The sequence below is a fragment of the Mytilus trossulus genome, chromosome 5 (assembly GCF_036588685.1).
Source record: "Mytilus trossulus isolate FHL-02 chromosome 5, PNRI_Mtr1.1.1.hap1, whole genome shotgun sequence".
NCBI lineage: Eukaryota > Metazoa > Mollusca > Bivalvia > Mytilida > Mytilidae > Mytilus > Mytilus trossulus.
Genome location: NC_086377.1, coordinates 14,809,212 through 14,830,803, shown reverse-complemented (window position 1 = coordinate 14,830,803; position 21,592 = coordinate 14,809,212). Strand labels below are relative to the sequence as shown.

At 32.8% G+C, this 21,592-nt stretch overlaps 1 protein-coding gene across 1 annotated transcript; it reads left to right on the top strand.

The window, feature by feature from the left end:
- The first annotated feature begins 18,613 nt into the window (after positions 1–18,613).
- On the top strand, positions 18,614–21,592 carry LOC134719435 (short-chain collagen C4-like). Its single transcript, XM_063582435.1, has 3 exons — positions 18,614–18,953; positions 19,390–19,464; positions 21,129–21,592. The coding sequence occupies exons 1-3, from the start codon at positions 18,632–18,634 to the stop codon at positions 21,590–21,592; spliced, it is 861 nt and encodes a 286-aa protein (XP_063438505.1). The 5' UTR covers positions 18,614–18,631.

Genomic DNA, 21,592 nt, shown 5'->3' with positions numbered 1-21,592 from the left:
TGGTATCTTTGATGCATAGAAATAACTAAGAGGTGCAGTTCGATCAATCCATGTGTTCGTAGATAGTAGATGTTTTTGTGTCCCGTTAAATTGTTATACGATGATGACTGATGTACCCATATATTGACTATTTTATTAATTGTTACTTTATTTAACGCATCATGTAAATGTAGCGGAATTTGATGAGACTGTTATTAAAGTGAGAGGGTTAGCGCTATAGAACCAGGTTTAATCCACCATTTTCTACATTTGAAAATGCCTGTACCAAGTCAGGAATATGACAGTTCTTGTCCATTCGTTTTTGATGCGTTTTGTTTTTTGATTTTGCCATGTGATTATGGACTTTCCAAATTGATTTTCCTCTGAGTTCAGTATTTTTGTGATTTTACTTTTTTCGAGTATTAAGATCGCCAAGAAAACGAAATTGTCTTTATTAAAATTTTGAAATTTCGTTACAATTTTCGAAAAAAAAGTTATATCGCATTTGATAGTTTTAGTAGGTTTACGTCTACTTGTATTGTTGACCATCTGATGATTTCTGCCTTTTTCAACTGATTTTTATAGTTCGTTCTTATGTTGTACTGTTATACCACTGTCCCACGTAATGGGAGTGTTGGTATCCCGGCTAACATATTTAACACCGCCATATTCTGCACGTATGTGCCTGTCCTAAGGCAGGAGCCTGTAATTCAGTGGTTGTCGTTTGTTTAAGTATTAAATATTTGTTTTTCGTTCATTTTTGTTCATGAATAAGACATGTAGTTAGTAAATGCTCTGTCATTATGTTCTCTTGTCGACACTTGTCTCATTGGCAATTATACCTCATCTTATTATTTTTTATATTGTTATGCACGTAATGTTCAGATACAAAAAAGCATACATTGTTTGTCCCATTACAAAAGAAAACATAAACACGGCATAGATTTCTGGTCTTAGCCTACACAAACATAAACATTGTCTATAGTGTTGTCCATAGTAGTAACAAACATAAACAAACAGACATCGTAGTTTACGACATGAACAAACATAAACAAAGACATTGTTGTGAAAAGCCTTTGTTTTTTCTGTTAAATTTACAAAAATGATAGATTTTTCATACCCTATGACTGATTCATAAAGAATGTTCCAGAGAAGGATGAGGAGGAGGAGTTTTAACTAAAATTAATAAGGTTACAGTATTTAAAACAAAAATAACAGATTAATTTGACGTCGGAGTGACCAATGATGAAATTAAAGCTGATAACATATAAATATTCAGAAAGATATTTACATTGTTATGTAAATGTGATAGCATGATTATGATCAATGTATCATTGGAAAGACTGTCCACGTTTGTATGATAATTTACAATATCTTTTTTTCTTGTAGTAGACATACAAATATGTTCATGAACCTCATGCAGTTCTTTCCCCCTGATAAAGACTTGTTTGGTGTGAACAGGTTCTCTCGATGGTGAATAGATTATGTTACTATAGTTCACGTTAAAATGCTATATTTAATTTACTCTATCACATGGCTGAGTGGGTGACTTTTTTTTTTAATGTCACCCTCTCGTCAAGTCCAATCAAAAATTGATAATTTAAAGAACAATGCATTGAATGTACATCAAGTTTTAAAAGACAATGCTGAAGTTCTACGTTTTGATTTAGATTCTATTATTTGACTGTCTTGATTTTTGTATTACCCGTACGGGTTAAATACAATACTTTTAAATTAAATTAATCTGTAAAAGACAATAATGATATAACATTCAGTATAATAAATTTAATAACAAATAGCTGAATAGTTGATAGAGCTGATTGGTACCCCTCGAAAAAGCATTGCCAACCTTGGCTTATCATCCTCTCAGCTATGTGTTTTTGTAAAATGTCTCAATCTAAGTCTTTCTAAATATGTAATATCGTTATAAGTTATAAAACTTGACATTAGACATATTGACCAAATGCTTTAATGGGCCACATGAAAAACTGATACCTCACTCCTTCAACATAAACATGACGACAAGGAAAAACAAAAACCACTTAAAAGCAATAGTATGACTTGATGAAGTCACGAACTATGGTTGAGTTAATCAACTTTTATATTTCTGAATTCTAGAATCCGATAGCACGAATTTAACCACGATTACATTGTACCGAGTACTAAGGATATACCAAATATTTTTAATTTTATGAAATACACAATAAATTGTGGATCTTACACTGATGTTTACAATGCAGTTTTTTTTTAAAAACGTCCCGCATGTTTGCAAACGATGTACAGTAAAATCGACATGTTTTATAATAATAAATTTTCTTAGGTGTGCAACTGATCATAAATGATATCATTATATTTAAATGACCATTTTCAAACTTGTAATCTCAAACTTTCCTGTTGAATATTTATTCAGAGATGTGTGTTTAATCTTCATAAACCAAATCAGGTCAAGTAATTGTCAAATTGAAGCCTGTATCTGATTTAACGATATTACGACCTAACGTTTAACGAAAGGAAAATATGCGTATGTTCATTAACATAGATTTATACATAATATTATATATATTTCTACGATTTACAAAAGCTAGTTTAATTTTGTTTTTATGGATATTTTTCCTTGTAAATTGTATTTGTTATATACTAGTAAGACGTTTATAAAAAAGTAATATCACACAAATGCTGCACATCAAACGAGTGCATAACAACTGTTATATTCCTTACTTGTTACAGACATTTTCCTATGTAAATATGCTAGATTTTACACACTACTTGCATGATTTATGATAAATAAGTGCAGTAACTAAAAAAGATTTCTTTCCTCAATTAATGAATTGTTGGTAAAAATTCTTTGTAATATATTGTTAAGTGCCAATTGCAATTTGGCATAGCAAGTATGATTACGTGAAACAGTATATTGTTAAGAAACACATTCATTCTGAAAATAAATCTACAATTTACGAACTTACGAATGAATCCTACCAGACTGGTGATAAATAAAAACAAACTTCCTACAAATTACATAGAACTTTTTATGAAAAAGCATAGAAAATGTTCTATTAAATAATTTTGGAAGATATATTGTACATAATCGACTCTGCATATTTTGGTTCTAAAAGCTAATTGATATTAAAATTTGAGAAAGGCACTGAGGAATGTGTCGAAGACACAACAACCCGACCACACAACGTACAACAGCAGAAGGTCGCAAATAAGTCCTCAATGCAGATTGAAATTCCCGCTCCCATATATTAATATATATATTAGTGACAAGTCTAAATTAGAGCAACATTCAAAACTTTGATTGATTTGGATAAAACCCGCAATTTGTATACGTGTGCATATGTTCCGGACCATATGAGTATTTGGACCATACGCGTATACTCATATGGTCCGACCATACGCGTATGGTCCGACCATACGCGTATGGTTGGACCATATGAGTATGATACTCGTTTGGTTATTAACGGGCCGGACCATATGAGTATTTGGACCATATAGGTATTTGTTTTTTCAATAATATGCATTAGAAAACTTTATAAAAAACAATGATTTCTACATGCAATTGTATTATTTATAATTCAAATAGCATTAAAAAATTATGCCAAAGCTACTTTTCATCGCTAATGGTATTATTGGTTGTATGCCTAGGGTGGCATTTACTTCCATACGGTACCATAGTTTTTCATGGGTCCTGGGTCATTCCGATGTGTCTACGATGATTTATAAAAGCTCTAGATCTCCAATATCGTAACAAGACTGAAGGTCCTTACCGGTTACGTCATTCATTTTTTAACAACAAAAACAGGTATTAGTATAAAAATTATGAATATTGCACTGCTAAATAAATGCTAATTATATAAAGTTTCAAAAGTAAGCAAATTATTAGACTCTTAATCCTGCCGACTTTTACGTCAGTTTATAGTAAAACAATTGACTTCTTGTGTAACGTTATAAGATATTTTTGGAAGTTATCTTCCCAGGTCGACATTTTGACATTCACTCGTAATAGCACATCGAAAAATGAAAAAAAATGTTTTCACAGTAGTTTTGACTAGTGATGAAATTTACTGTGTGTAACTGTTTATTTCATTTTGTTAATCTTGTTAATATAAGGTTTTGTTAAGATCTATAATAAAATTAAGTTGGTAGTGTCTTTTTAATGGGTCCTTTTTAATGACGAGACAACTAGAAGTAGAACTGTTAATTATCCCGACCATACGCGTACGGTCGGACCATATGAGTATATATCCATATGGTCATGACCATACGCGTATAGTCCAAATACTCATATGGTCCGGAACACATATACAACAAATTTCGTTGTCTAAATGCAGCACAAACAACATTTTCCAAAAGACCAAAAAAGTGAAGAAAGTATATGTTAACGACACGTATTTGACTAACAGGTCGAACAACTGATGTTCTTAAACCCTGCTGACTGCCATTGACGGTTTCCAAATAAATTGATTAGAAAATTTAACAAATGTTTTTTTTTATATTAATTTTATAGCAAACAAAAAACAAACTTTCGGAAAAGATGTTAAACCACAAACATGAGATGCTTTTTTTAACATAATTTTATATAATTTATTCTATAAATGTGCAGAAAGACGTTTGTTTAAAATGATATAACTATGCTTGAAAAATATATAACTTTTCACATGTATGTACTTTAAAATGAAAACAAAATTTTATAACTATCTATAAGAATAAGTGAAGTTCAAGGAAACACTGTCTGGTTATGTATGTGGACCAAAGAAGACACTGTTACTATCTAGCGTGACTAATCAAAATCATACAGTCTATTTGACATACTAAAATCTGTGTAAATAGATATAGGAAGATGTAGTGTGAGTGCCAATGAGACAACTCTCCATCCAAATAACAATTTAAAAAAGTAAACCACTAAAGGTCAATGTACGGCCTTCGACACAGAGCCTTGGCTCACACCGAACAACAAGCTATAAAGGGCCCCAAAATTACTAGTTTAAAACCATTCAAACGGGAAAACCAACGGTCCAATCAATATAAAAAAACGAGAAACGAGAAACACGTATAAATTACATAAACAAACGACAACTACTGTACATCAGATTCCTGACTTAGGACAGATGCAAACATTTGCAGCGGGATTAAACGCTTTACTGGATCCAAACCTTCTCCCATTTTCTGAAACAATAGCAAAACATTACAACATAGAAAACCACACAACAAAATATCAATTTGCAGCCTTAACTCAATCAATAAACGTAAATTAATACCATAATAGATCAATCGGTTGTGTTCTACATCTACTAAATTTTATTTAGTATAAATATTGATCGTAGAATACATCTAGAACTTGATGAAAACACATTTTGTATTCCCCATGTCCTATGGGTTGTTTTCTACTACTTAACTGGGTCGCAGTGCCGAGTGGTCTAAGACATTACTAGCCAGTCAACACTAAGGTTGTGAGTTCGAACCCCGCTCGTGCGGGCGCACTCGACTTCAATCATTATTGACTATGACATTTATCGGTTCTAGCTGCATTGTCTTCTTTGAAACGATAAATAGACATCTTTTTCAATATGACATCCGTATCAACCCGAAACGTTCATACAATACAAATTAAAGAGAGTAAAGTAGTCGAGTAAAGTTAACTAAAATATTTGATTTTGAATTGTTTTACAACCAATTATCTTTAACGAAAGCAGAAGAAGACAATACTAGGTTTTGTGAAATTAATGGAACACATTTGTAACGTTAAAGTATGCAAAGATGGATAAAATTTTAATTTGGTTATTAAATTATGTTTTTTGCTATATATTTTTCTTAGTTTCTTCAACTAAACTTGATAATAATAAATTGTTGTGTTATACCTTAATCAATATAGAGATCGTGACCTCAAAAACTTTCATTCCTGTATTCAAGTGTATCTATTGGTGTTTATTTTTATTTTGCATCTGGGAAAACATTTGAAACATTTAAAAAAAATTATTGATGAAAATCTACTAAAATTAATTTACAGGTATTGGTGGAGGGGGCAGTTATAGTAATGCAGGACGTAATTCGAATCCAATTTGTGTCCCGCATGATCCTGATCTGGGACAAGTTAGTCATGAATCAGCCTTTGGAACAGTTTTTGGGATGGAATATGAAACCAATGTTTTTGGTAGTAACCTAGTTAATAAAGATGTACCATGCGCAGTCTGTCGTGTAAGTCATGCATCGACGGTATTAATGATTCCAGGAAAATCGCATTGTTACGCTGGCTGGAAAACCGAATATAGTGGAAATCTGATGTCAGGACATCACGGCCATGCTGGTGCGTCACAATACTTATGCGTTGATAGTAGTCCAGACGTATTGGAGGGTGGTGCACGTGATGACAACGGATACATTTTGTATGCAGTCAAGACTTACTGTGGATCGCTTAAATGTCCTCCTTATGTTCAAGGCACTTTGTTTAAATGTGTGGTTTGTTCGAAGTAGAAGCATCCGTATTAAGGATATTTGATTTCAATTAAAAACGAATCATCAAATGAATGTTTTCTGTTTTTGGCGCCAATTATTTTTCTATATCTCAGAAGATTAATATATTAAAATTAGTTATACAGGATACCAGGATTATAAATTTAATTCGCCAGACGCGCGTTTCGTCTATATAAGACTCACCAGTGACACTCAAATCAAAATAGTTATAAAGCCAATCAAGTAGAAAGTTGAAGAGCATTAATGACCCAAAATTAAAAAAAGTATTGCCAAAAGATAATCTATTGCTAAGATTGGCGTTCGTTTGAGCTTCTAATTTACCTCATCAAGCTCTTATCGTCTGTCCTTATAGAAAAGTTTGTCTTTAAATGATGATTTTTGAAACATAATAAGGTCTTTGTCCTTGTCTATGCAAAAATCTATATATATTGTATTTATTCTGATTATTATTGAAGTTGATTTTGTTTTGATTTTTTCTCCCCTAAACATTAATCTTGCGGTGTTTATCGGTTTCATAAGATGTTGCTTAGATTGTTTGCATATGATATTGAACAGTTGTTGCGCTTTTGAACATACCTTTGTTAACCGAACACTTTGCATCGTAGGAGCTTTTTCCCCAACACCGTTTTTCTTGTGTAGTTATGTCCTTCGGAATGTTTTTCCGTTGCTTGTATATGCATCCTATATTATGGTTAAAACGCTGAATGCAAAAGAGCGATGATAAACGATTTTGTTGTTGAGACAAAAACAAATGGCACAATTTGATCAGATACTATCCGTGAAGATCTTATAACTTGTTTGAGTTCGTTTTGCTTAGTCTTTATTTATTTTTCATGATGTGTTTTGTGTACTATTGTCTGTCTTTTGTCTGTTTTAACCATAGCTTTGTCAGTTTATTTTCAATTTTTGAGAGGAAATGTCCTTCTGACATCTGTAATAGAGATTTTAATCAGGTTGTATAAACTGTTGATGAAAAGGGTAAAGCGACTGTCTCCTTTGAAATTGTTTTGTATTTGTTTGAGTATTGAACATTCCGATCTTTTTTCTGTGTAATGTAGTCATACATTTATATTCAATTACTGTATATGCTGCCAAACCTATACATCTCGTTCCTTTGTATGGTGAAATTCCTATACATCTTGTTCCTTTGTATGTTGACATTCCTATACATCTTGTTTCTTTGTATGTTGACATTCCTATACATATTGTTCCTTTGTATGTTGACATTCATATACATCTTGTTCTTGTGTTTGTTAACTTTCCTATAAATCTTGTTCCTGTGTATGTTGACATTCCTATACATCTTGTTCCTTTGTATGTTGACATTCCTATACATCTTGTTCCTTTGTATGTTGACATTCCTATACATCTTGTTCCTGTGTATGTTGACATTCCTATACATCTTGTTCCTGTGTATGTTAACTTTCCTATAAATCTTGTTCCTGTGTATGTTGACATTCCTATACATCTTGTTCCTGTGTATGTTGACATTCCTATACATCTTGTTCCTGTGTATGTTGACTTTCCTATAAATCTTGTTCCTGTGTATGTTGACATTCCTATACATCTTGTTCCTGAGTATGTTTACATTCCTATACATCTTGTTCCTGTGTATGTTGACTTTCCTATAAATCTTGTTCCTGTGTATGTTGACATTCCTATACATCTTGTTCCTGAGTATGTTTACATTCCTATACATCTTGTTCCTGTGTATGTTGACTTTCCTATAAATCTTGTTCCTGTGCATGTTGACTTTCCTATAAATCTTGTTCCTGTGTATGTTGACATTCCTATACATCTTGTTCCTGTGTATGTTGACATTCTTATACATCTTGTTCCTGTGTATGTTGACATTCATATACATCTTGTCCCTGTGTATGTTGACATTCCTACACATCTTGTTCCTGTGTATGTTGACATTCCTATACATCTTGTTCCTGTGTATGTTGACATTCTTATACATCTTGTTCCTGTGTATGTTGACATTCATATACATCTTGTCCCTGTGTATGTTGACATTCCTACACATCTTGTTCCTGTGTATGTTTACATTCCTATACATCTTGTTCCTTTGTATGTTGATATTCCTATACATCTTGTCCCTGTGTATGTTGACATTCCTACACATCTTGTTCCTGTGTATGTTTACATTCCTATACATCTTGTTCCTGTGTATGTTGACATTCTTATACATCTTGTTCCTGTGTATGTTGACATTCCTATACATCTTGTTCCTGTGTATGTTGACATTCCTATACATCTTGTTCCTGTGTATGTTGACATTCCTATAAATCTTGTCCCTGTGAATGTTTACATTCCTATACATCCTGTCCCTGTGTATGTTTACATTCCTATACATCTTGTTCCTGTGTATGTTGACTTTCCTATACATCTTGTTCCTGTGTATGTTGACTTTCCTATACATCTTGTTCCTGTGTATGTTGACTTTCCTATACATCTTGTTCCTGTGAATGTTTACATTCCTATACATCTTGTTCCTGTGTATGTTGACTTTCCTATACATCTTGTTCCTGTGAATGTTTACATTCCTATACATCTTGTTCCTGTGTATGTTGACTTTCCTATACATCTTGTTCCTGTGTATGTTGACTTTCCTATACATCTTGTCCCTGTGAATGTTTACATTCCTATACATCTTGTTCCTGTGTATGTTGACTTTCCTATACATCTTGTTCCTTTGTATGTTGACATTCCTATACATCTTGTTCTTGTGTAGTTTGACATGGCTATACATCTTGTTCTTGTGTTTCTGTTACTGTGTTTGTTAACATACTCAGCAGTATACCAACTTCACCTGCACATGTTTGCCAACTTATTCGATACAAGACCTTGCAGCTTCTACTCAGACTTTGTAAAACGTCATGAGTGTGTGAGTAGAAAGTTGATGAACCAGGGGTATGTCAAAGAACGTCTCGTCCTTTTTCTAAAAAAGTTCATCGGAAGGTACCAAGACCTTGTTGATGAATATTCCGTATCAACTTCTCAAATAATTCACGATGGTCTTTATGTATATATTCTGCGTACTGATGTTGTTTATCATCTTAACAAAGTGCTTTGTTGTTCTTTCATTTGTCTTTGTTCTATTATTAATATTACTTTGACTGTTGAATGGTTTTATGTGATATCCTTTTGACGTGGCTCAGTACTTATACATCTCGTCAACGTGTTTGTAGTGGTTTTCATTTTTTTGTGGTTTGTTTAGTATATGCGACTTTTTGTATTTCTTTTGTTCTTATAACGTGACTCTGTACTTTAAAAGATCCCGTCAGTATGATATTGATATCGTGTATGTCATTATGATATATTTCTATTATGAAGTACTATATACGTTGAACCACAATCGTCAAAATCATTCAATCGCGTAGTGGAATCCACTGTTTTTGGTTTCTTATAAATACTATGTATAACTTTTGAACTAGTTTAAATCTGAAATTTATTCTTACACACTTTTGATTTTTTGACCGTGTGTGCTAGCATTTCCTTTGTAAATTTTAAAATTATTTGTATGCACATTGAACGACAAATTTATGTGACGTATACAAATTTCTGACGTCAGAAACTCAAATTAATCAATGTATTCGTAGATAGTAGATGTGTTTGTGTTCTGTTAAATTGTGCTTTTTAAAATTGCTTTACGATGATGACTGATGTACCCATATTAAGACTATTTTAATTATTGTGTCTGTTTAATTAACGCATCGTAAATATAACGGAATTTGTTGAGACTGTTATTAAAGTGAGAGGGTTAGCGCTATTGAACCAGGTTTTATCCACCATTTTCTACATTTCAAAATGTCTGTACCAAGTCAGGAATATGACAGTTCTTGTCCATTCGTTTTATATGCGTTCTGTTATTTGATTTTGCCATGTGATTATGGACTTTCCGAATTGATTTTCCTCTAAGTTCAGTATTTTTGTGATTTTACTTTTCACACACATATTAGTATTTGTTGTCGCAATATTTCTGGTGTAGGACATTGTGTATTCACGGGTTTTATTAGTTGCAGGTTAACAAGCAGCAAAAATGATTTAATCGATTTGGGTCGAGAAAAAGTAACAATGTATACAAAAAATCGCTCTTGTTAAAAGGATAGTCTGGGATTTTCAACTTTATACTTATTTGGCTTTCTAGACGAGACGCGCGTCTGACGTGTCAAATAATAAGCCTAGTACCTTTGATAACTATGTCGCAGCGCAACTGACGATTAATACATTCAAACTAAATATTATTAAAGTATTGACACCAAGGAAGAAAATTGTTTTCATGCAAAGAATATATGGTTCCCTTTCTCTTTATATGAGGTGGATGCACAGCTTGTTAAATCAAACGTGTATCATGACGTTTGTGCATATCAACATATACAGTCACAACATGTTAAGGTAGATCGATCAATTCAGAAACACTATTTGAGGGTATGTCCGACATATGCAGACAACATGTGTGGGTATGTGAACAATTACAGAAACAAAATGTGACATACATAGAAATAGTATAGGTTTGGCAGCATAAACAGGAATTGAATGTAAAGGTATGCCGACAAACACAGTAATACGATGTATAGGTTTGGGAGGTTATACAGTAATTAAATATAAAGGTATGACGACATACACATAAAGAAGATATGAGTGTTTGTCAACATACACAGTAACATAATGTGTGGCTATTTACACATATACACAGGAATTCAATCAACTCAAAATATAGTCAGATTTTTATAACAGTTGTTTACAAAGATCTTAACATAAATTATACATAATTACGATATTACAGAAATTGTACTGCACGAGAAGCGGATATTGCTAAATATTCTTGTTTCGGTGATGTTTGTAGCTTATTGAAGGTGATGTGTTTAACTATGTCATGTGTATGTTATTGTTTTAGTTATCAAATATTCTCGGACAGAGCCTTTAAAAATTTAACAATAAAATCTTCTTTAATACTTGTTAATTCTATTCGTCACACTTTGTTTTTTTTAAACAAGGCATATATTGATAAACATTGTCGTATTGGACGTGTTGAATGTTCTTATCAGCAGATCTATATACACGTACAGTGTAAATACATGTTGTATGTTAGATTTATACAGTATGGCATTGCATCTAAGTTTTATTCTTGTGTGGTGCATGCTTACTATATGTATCAACTCAGAATCACAAAATTTCAACGATAAGCGACTTTTAATCACTGACCCTGATTATACTGATAACCAACAAATTCACAGGGATATACAGTTGATGAAGACCACAATTAGCCAATTACAAGCCACAGTTAATACACTTAACAATAAGGTCATAGTTCATGCTTCAGTAATTACAACTTTCCAAAATAGTAAGCATACATTCATTATGTATTTACTTATTTATGTAGACGTATACGAATGTTGTTTCTTACTTTTCACAATTTTTACTGAAAACACAAAAAATATCACAATTGTAATGTCTTCCAAATTATGATAGAGATGATTTGAATTAACAAGAACATGTTCTTTTGACAATAAAACATTTGTAAAACATGTGGTAAACATGCTTGACATCTCAATTTAAAGTTCAACGTCGCGATTAAATCAAACTGGACATTTCTATCGAAGCTTCCCGACATGAAATGAAATAAATACTTTTAACACAGACTCATAAGGCATGCAACACCTTGTTTTACTGGGTGTTTTTTTTTTTTGTTAATTTTTGTTTTGGTAAATATTCCTTAGTAGTTTAAACCTTTCCTCTAATTAAAGACGTGCTTGCCTTAATCAAAAAGGTATTATAATAAAAGTAGCTTATATATGTTGTCTATTTAGTCATACGCATTCTGACATGTATCAACTGTAATGATATTTTCGTTTCTGCTGGTGCTTTGTATGAAAATTTATTTAAAAACAAGACTAGTGCAATCCGTAAAATCGTAATGGTCAATAAGTTCGATTTCTGGTATTTTTATTTTTTTTTTTTATTTTTTATTTTGGCGAGTTCGTTTATCAATGGGAAACGCTTTCAACTTAAAGTTTGTCATTTCAGCTGACCTATAAATCACGTTACATAGGGAACCATTTTCATATTTAACTGTCGTCAAATCAAAATGTATGTTTTTAAACGTGTACTACCTTTCTGGTTCGAATACAAATCATACCTTCATATGGTTTCCCAATTGAAAAAAAAAATCAGTTTCAAAGATTAAAAATACACACAAAAAAATGGAATTCATTCAATTCGAAAATTTGAACTCCGTAATTTATATAACACATTTGAAAAGGAGCAATTTTCATATAAAGCAATCTTCAAATCATATTCTTCTTTCTATCGTGTGGGTGTCTCTGAAGCATACTATGGTATAACAAACCCATAATATAAAGCATTCAAGTGTCGACTGTGTTACTAGTTGTACTTGTATTTTAAAGATCCATCTGGAAGTACTTATGTCAGATGGGGAAGAAAAGACTGCCCAACAAATTCAACCGAAATGATTTACTCCGGTAAGAATAAATTTAATAGAATAATACATATTGTTGGATTGCTTGACGTATTGTTTTCAATGACGAATATCCATTTATCCTTATAATCGTTCGAAGTGGTCGGTTCTTAGCCACTGAGAGAAAAAGCAAAAAAATGTCAACAAATCAATATTTAATCCAAACATATTATTTATGTACGCGAAACCCTAGTTTCATAAATATTAGGTAAGGACATTTTTACTTTGCAGATATATCTTTGTCTTGATGCTTTTTAGGGGCCTTGTTTAAAGAATTATCCTCTATTTCATATATCAACACATTAAAATATCAATATCCGACCTATAAACAATCAGTAAATTTTGATGAGTTGATGGTTCGATTTTTTTTTTTACATTTTTCAAGTTTCAAAGTGTACCTGCTGATTTCATTTTAGTTCTTTTCTATTTTGCATTTGAAAACAAAATATAAGTACTAAATAGTTCAAAGACAAAATTGTTATTTAGAAAGACCGAACAAATCATTTACAGGTACTGGTGGCGGTGGCTATTATGGAAATTCGGGACGTAACACAAATCCGATTTGCGTCCCTCATGACCCTGATCTCGGACAGGTTAGTAAAGAAGCACATTTTGGAACAGTATTTGGGATGGAGTATGAATGTTTTTGGTAGTAACCTAGTTAACATAGATGTACCATGCGCAGTCTGCCGTGTAAATCATGCATCAACTACTATGATGATTCCTGGGAAATCGCATTGTTATCCGGGCTGGAAAACTGAATATGGCGGAAATCTAATGTCAGGACATCATACTCATGGTGGCGCGTCTCAATATCTATGCGTTGATAGTATTCCCGATGTATTAGAGGCTGGTTCGGGCGATGATAATGGATACCTTTTGTATGGAGTCAAGGCGTACTGTGGATCGCTCAAATGCCCTCCGTATGTACAGGATACCTTATTAAAATGCGTAGTTTGTTCAAAGTAGAAGAATCCATTCGACAACATCATTGTTTCCTAATTAAAAGTTGAATTATCAAATGAATATATCTTGTGTTTTTTTGCTCCTAAAATAATACTTTACATTCAAGATGAGTATACAGTCGAACCTAATTATGTCCAAGTCGAAGGACCCGGACCAAAGTATTAAACTTATCACAGGTTCGACTTATCTGCGGTCGAGTGTTTCGTCATGTAGATACTTTGAACAGTGTGCCTTTTTATGCCCCACCTACGATAGTAGAGGGGCATTATGTTTTCTGGTCTGTGCCTCAGTTCGTCCGTCCGTCCGTCTGTGCGTCCGTTTGCTTCATGTTAAAGTTTTTGGTCAAGGTAGTTTTTGAAGAAGTTGAGTTCTAATCAACTTACAACTTAGTACACATGGTCCCTATGATATGATCTTTCTAATTTTAATTTCAAATTAAAGTTTTGACCATAATTTCACGGTCCACTGAACATAGAAAATGATAGTGCGAGTGGGGTATCCGTGTTCTTGGGACACATTCTTGTTTCAATATGACACATAACGATTGTGTTTTCAATCTCGATATTTGTTTTTAAGTGCAGAAGCTAATCATGAACAAATAAAATCCATAATTTACACAAATCTTTTAGTTTAGTCACTATACGATATAAAATCAATCACGGAACGAAATGATGAGGTTTTCTCTTTTAAATTTAATTATTTTTAATTCATGAAATTGCTTTCTTCTTTTTATTTATTGTAATTAATGAGTTTTAATGCTAACGGACCATCTAAGCTTCTATTATACTCATCTGGTATAAGGGTCCAGTGAGGGCTTTTCTCATCACTTTTATTCTAGTTGTCCGTTGTCGTCGTTTGTTAACTTCTATAAAACGATTTATTCTTTAAACTTCATTCAAATGAAAAAAAATATGGATGCCCTTGCTGTATACAGACAAAAAACGGATATAATGATTTCAACGGTCAACCAACATGACTGCAAAAACCTAACATAGAACAAAGGTGTTTGACATGAAATTTGATAGGCCCTTAAAGTTGAAAATGTCAAGACCTTTTATATTGTCTAGTTTTTATTAAAATAATCAAGCTATAACTTGAATTATTCCCTTTACATTATGATTTAACAATCTTTCTTCGTTTTTATGCTATCTTGGAAATTTTAATGAAAAACAGATTTCGACTTGAAACATTGGCAAGACAATTATAAAACAAATACATTGAATGGTCAAAATCGTTAATTGACTCCTTAAATTAGTTTTTCTCATAAATGAAAGAGAGAAATAATAGGCATAAAAAATAATCGGAAAAAAATTAAAATAGCTGACATCGAGTACTCTCAGATTTCTACGTTGTCTTTTGTTATTGAAGATATATATAAAAAAAAATGTCCGGTCAAGTCCGGTCTGTGTTATTGTAAAATGTATTGTCTACCTTGTAGCAATCTCATGAATTACATTTTGTAAGGATGGGCCCTTATAAACAACAACTGTTTACAGTTTGTTCTAATGTTGTGCTGTAACACCTCTATCCCAGATACAAGGGGGGTTTAGATTCACAAAAAAAAATCCTATAATTGGTTTTGTATTTATTGGGGGGGGGGGGAGGTGGAAGTATCATTATCCTTGATATCTGTATTCCTTTTTTTTTATTATTTATTCGTGGAATTTGACGTCACGAAGCTAAAATTCTCTAATTTTCAGGACGATAATGTTTTCAATAAATAAAAAAAGAAGGTCCTGTAATAAACGGCCGTCTGGGATGTCCCGGGGTTTCAAAATTACAACTTTTGAACTCAAAGTTAAACGAGTATGTTTCTTAGGACACTAAATCCACGAAGACAATTTTTTCATGCAACAATATATTTTCCCGGAACCTTTAGCATGCTCGTTATTCGTGCATAAAGTGGATGTGAAAGTATATCAATTTAAAGAGGACCATATTGCAAAGACGTGTCAACATACAGTAACAAACTGCGAAGGTCAAAATACACCGAAACAAAATGAAAAGTATATCAACATGCATATGAATAAGTTCTGTCTGTACGTTAATATACATACAAACAAAACAAATTTTAAAATAATATTGTTAAGTTTGTATTATCGCTGTTAACATAAACCTAAAATAAAGTATATAAGGTTTCGTATTCTTTCTTCGTTGTTTTTGAAGAACAAGGCATATATTCATAACCTTGTCGTATCGTATGTTCTTATCAGTCGATTATATACGCGTTATGCAGTATATATTGTATGTTAGATTTCACAGTATGGAATTGCATTAAAGACATTTACTTGTGTGGTTTATGCTTGCTAGATGTATCAAAACAGAATCACAAGTAGCCAACGAGAAGAGACTTTTACTGACTAACCTCGATTATGCTGACAACCAACAAATGCAGCAGGATTTTCAATTACTGAAAGCCACTGTGAGTGTGTTATTAACAACTGTCAATACACTTAATACTAAGGTCATTGGTTAGAATCCTCAAATTTAAACCACAGATTCAGAGTCAGCAAATGCAAATTCAGAATCAGGATAAACAAATACAGAATAAAATTTAGAAAGGAAATGGGGAATGTGTCAACGCGACTACAACCAGAACATAGAACAGACAACATCCGAAGGCCACTAATGGGTCTTCAATGTAGCGAGAAACTCTCGTACCAGTTGGTGTCCTTCAGCTGGCCCCTTTTGAAATGTATATACTAGGTCAGTGATAATGAACGCCATACTAAACTCCGAATTATACACAAGAAACTAAAATTAAAAATCATACAAGACTAACAAAGGCCAGAAGCTCTTGACTTGGTACAGGTGCAAACATGTGGCGGGGTTCAACATGTTTATCAGATCTCAACTCTCCCCCTATACCTCTAGCCAATGTAGAAAAGTAAACGCATAACAAAACGCACATTAAAATTCAGTTCAAGAAAAGTCTACATTAAGTCCGATGTCAGAAGATGTAACAAAAGACAATAAATAAAATGACAATATAACATAAATAACAACAGACTACTAGCAAAAAGATTAAGAATTTTCTCTTGTCATGTTTTGGAATTTTTTGTCAGATTTTCGGAATCTTTTGTTTTTTCCAGTTTTATTTATTTAAATGCATTTAAAAACTATGCCCATTGACCCCATTTTTTTCTTCTTTCATAAATCTTTTACATGTATAATTATAAGCCATCTGTAAAAGTCTTATAAAAATCGTTGTTATTTTTCAATAGCTTTAAAACTTAAAATTGACAGTGATAAAGCTATGAAAAATAGAGAACATTTTCCAACCAAGCTATTTTGGTTCCTTTATTGATCCTCTTTTAAGGTATACTCGTGTTATGAAAACCTTGTTATGTTGAAACTGAGCAGCGAACTTCCTTAAGAAGTGCATCTTATCGGTCAACCAACATAACTGTTATGACTTACATTTGAACGAAGGTATCACGTACGTGTATTGTCGGTACTCTTGTAAACCGTTGTAGATAGCGGATTATAACAGGTCATAAGAGTTCAAAATGTCTAGACCAATTCGTAAGAGAGCTATCTATAAATTATGTCGATATCTTAGACGGCATCTGAAATAAGTAATAACAAGCCAAAATAAAAATTAAGAACTTGACTTTTGTCCATGACCCAATTTTTCTATGACGAAACATAGGATATTAAATCAAAATAACTGAGGTCACTGGTTATGTTGTTCTCATGTATTTTATGATATTATGACACCAAACCCCTAACGGGAGGGAGTGTGCCTGATATTCATATGATGAAGACATAATCTTTCAATCAGTTTAATTGGGGTCTGGAGCTGGCATGTCAGTTAACTGCTAGTAGTCTATTGTTATTTATGTATTATTTTCATTTTGTTTATTTTTCTTTTGTTACATCTTCTGACATCGGACTCGGATTTCTCTTATGCGTAGTTTTATGCGTTTAGTTTTCTACATTGGCTAGAGGTATATAGGGGGAGAGTTGAGATTTCGCAAACATGTTTAACCCCGTCGCAGTTTTGCGCCTGTCCCAAGTCAGGAGCCTTTGGCCTGTGTTAGTCTTGTATGATTTTTAATTTTAGATTCTTGTGTATAATTCGGAGTTAAGTATGACGTCCATAATCACTGAACTAGTAAACATATTTCAAGGGGCCAGCTAAAGGACGCCTCCGGGTGTGGGAGTTTCTCGCTACATTGAAGACCCATTGGTGGCCTTTTGCTGTTGACTGCTCTATGATCGGGTTGTTGTCGCTTTGACACATTATCAAATTTCCTTTCTCAATTTTACTAGGTCTCTAAAACAGTGGTTTGCGATCAACTATTTCATATATTTCATATAACTTTTCTGAAATACATGAAGAAGGAACTTTTATATGGAGTCTTCGTAACGCTTCGGTCAAAATTAAAAGTAATTTCTCTTACATGGAATAGTAATTGCAAAACAACCATACAGCGAAGGAAAACAAATAGGCTGAAGAAATTCATGTTTAAATGAAAACAAAGGAGTGGTGTTTGATTATATGTTATTGTTCTAATGTAGTTGAATGTACTTTATATTTTGATAGCTTCAGTTAAAGCAATTTTTAATATATTGTTTATTCTTTTTACAATTTACATACATAAAAAGTATGTATTGTATTCTTCGTTCTTTCATTTTTAAAAAACAAGGCATATATTTATAACCCTGTCGTTTTCGTATGTTCTTATCAGTCGATTATATACACGTATATTGTGATATACACATTGTATGTCAGATTTCAACAGTATGGCATTGAATCTGAAATGTTTACTTCTATGGTGCATGTTTGTTACATGTATTAAAACAGAATCAGAAAGTATCAACGAGAAACGACTTCTTCTGACTGATTCCGATTATGCTGACAACCAACAGATACAGAGGGATATTCAGTTAATGAAGGCAACTATGAGTCAGTTACAAACTACTGTAAATACACTTAATGCTAAGGTCATAGGCCAGGATCAACAAATTCAGATCCAGGATAAAAAAATCCAGAACCAGGATATACAGATTAAGAGTCAGGCGTCAGTAATAACAACTTTTCAAAATAGTAAGTGTTCATTTACCATTTAGATTTGTATAATTACATATCAATTGAAGTCTTTTATCTTTTCCTTGTTATTTGATTTTTTTAGAATTCAATCTTTCAAAGTTTGTTTTATTTCTAAATGATAAAATCGATACACTTTAAAACAGAAACGTCTCTTGCGGATAATGAAATCACGTGTCATACAAATATTAATTAATTGAGGAAGTTCGTTCCTCTGTTTCACAGTAATAAGTTTTACTGCTTTTAAAAAAAAATAGGCTAATTTTATGTCGATTTCCTACAAATTAATAGCATCTTTTCTATAGAGTACAGCAGTCATAAAATCAAGATAATGTATAATGTCAATCTAATAATGTATAATCCGAAAAGCCTTTTCAGAAAGTAAGCTTGAAAAAAAGTCAAATTGACTGATTATGTGATTATCTATAAATTATAGATCCATCCGGAAGTACTTATGTCAGATGGGGAAGAAAAGAGTGCCCAACAAATTCAACTGAAATGGTTTACACGGGTAAGATTTAATACTTCACCAATGAATGCCATAAAGCCCTTTGACTTGCTAGTAATGTTAGATTGTTGTCACATTAACGAAAATCCAACAAACCTTTCTGTGCATTCGAAGTAGTTGGTGATATATATTGCATTTTCTAGACCAACCTATGTTCCTCTTTTGCATACAAAGTATTTTTTAATAAGGATTTCCCTTCAACCTAACCTGTTTATAGTCTTCAAACAGGTAATACGGTAATACCGTTTTATATAGTTAGGAGACGACACTTTGATTTTTGAAAAATTTGAGGTGGGACGTTATATGTGAAAGAAATATTTATTTTCTCTTGATGCCAATAGTTATCAAAGGTACCAGGATTATAATTTAGTACGCCAGACGCGCGTTTCGTCTACATAAGACTCATCAGTGACGCTCCTATCAAAATATTTATAAAGCCAAACAAGTAAAAAGTTGAAGAGCATTGAGGATCCAAAATTCCAAAAAGTTGTGCAAAAAACGGCTAACGTAATCTATGCCTGGAATGAGAAAATCCTTAGTTTTTCGAAAATTTCAAAGTTTGGTAGACAGGAAATTTATAAAAATGACCACATTATTGATATTCATGTCAACACCGAAGTGTTGACTACTGGGCTGGTGATACCCTCGGGGACGAAACGTCCACCAGCAGTGGCGTCGACCCAGTGGTGTAAATAGTTATCAAAGGTACCAGGATTATAATTTAGTACGCCAGACGCGCGTTTCGTCTACATAAGACTCATCAGTGACGCTCCTATCAAAATATTTATAAAGCCAAACAAGTAAAAAGTTGAAGAGCATTGAGGATCCAAAATTCCAAAAAGTTGTGCAAAATACGGCTAGGGTAATCTATGCCTGGAATGAGAAAATCCTTAGTTTTTCGAAAATTTCAAAGTTTGGTAGACAGGAAATTTATAAAAATGACCACATTATTGATAACTTGATATTTTATCACTGATGCGTCACTGATGCGTCTCATGGAAGCGAAACGCGCGTATGACTTATTAAATAATAAGCCTGGTACTTTTAATAGCAAATAGCATCTTGTATATTTTTAAACTAAATTTCTGCCCTATCCAAAATACCATATGTTTTTTAGGCGGAAGACCAAATTGCACTTGTTGTAGCAATTTGCAGAACACCCCTTTTTAAAATATTGTATAATCTTCAATTCGACAGAAATAATAAAAAATTAAATATTTAAATTTAACTTTATATAAGACTAGAGGAATACATTGTATGGTACAATGTTAATACAACATGTACAATGCAAATAATTAAGCGGTGAGATGTTAAAAGTTTTAGAAAGACAACATGTATTTGTTTAAATGTACGTTAAAGCATTCAAATCCGTTTAGTCATACACTGTCTTTTTAGCTCACCTGACCCAAAGGGTGATATATGTATTTATATATTCATGTTAATGCGTTACACTCGACTACTTACATGTATAACTCATCGAGGGATTTAAGTATATCAAGGGCAAAACATAATTATATAATAAATGGAAATGGAAATGGGGATTGCGTCAAAGAAATAACAATGAATATTTCAGTGCCGTAATATCATTTCCGTTTTGCACTGAAGAACAAGACGAATAGTTTGAAGCAATTCTATAAGATTCTTTATAACGAATTATGAATTTGCAGGTATTGCTGCAGGTGGCCATTACAGTAATCCAGGACGACCTGCAAATCCAGTGTGTGTCCCACATGATCCTGAACTTGGTATTGTTAGTCATGAATCCGCTTTTGGATCTTTATTTGGGATGGAGTATGAAACCAATGATTTTGGTAGTAATCTAATAGACAAAGATGTACCATGCGCAGTTTGTCGTGTAAGTCATGCATCAACTGTATTAATGATTCCCGGGAAATCCCAGTGTTACTCTGGTTGGAAAAGCGAATATAGTGGAAACCTGATGTCAGGACACTATAACCATGCTGGTGCGTCCCATTGTATATGCGTTGATAGTAGTCCAGACATATTGGAGGCTGGTTCCCGCAACGACAATGGATACCTTCTGTATGGAGTCAAGGCGTACTGTGGATCACTCAAGTGTCCACCATATGTACAAGACACCCTGTTAAAATGTGTGGTGTGTTCCAAGTAG

Coding starts and splice junctions, on each gene's coding strand:
- LOC134719435 (XM_063582435.1), top strand. CDS start 18,632: ATGTCAGATTTCAACAGTATGGCATTGAATCTGAAATGTTTACTTCTA. Junction 18,954..19,389: donor AATAACAACTTTTCAAAATA/GTAAGTGTTCAT, acceptor TATAAATTATAG/ATCCATCCGGAAGTACTTAT. Junction 19,465..21,128: donor AACTGAAATGGTTTACACGG/GTAAGATTTAAT, acceptor ATGAATTTGCAG/GTATTGCTGCAGGTGGCCAT.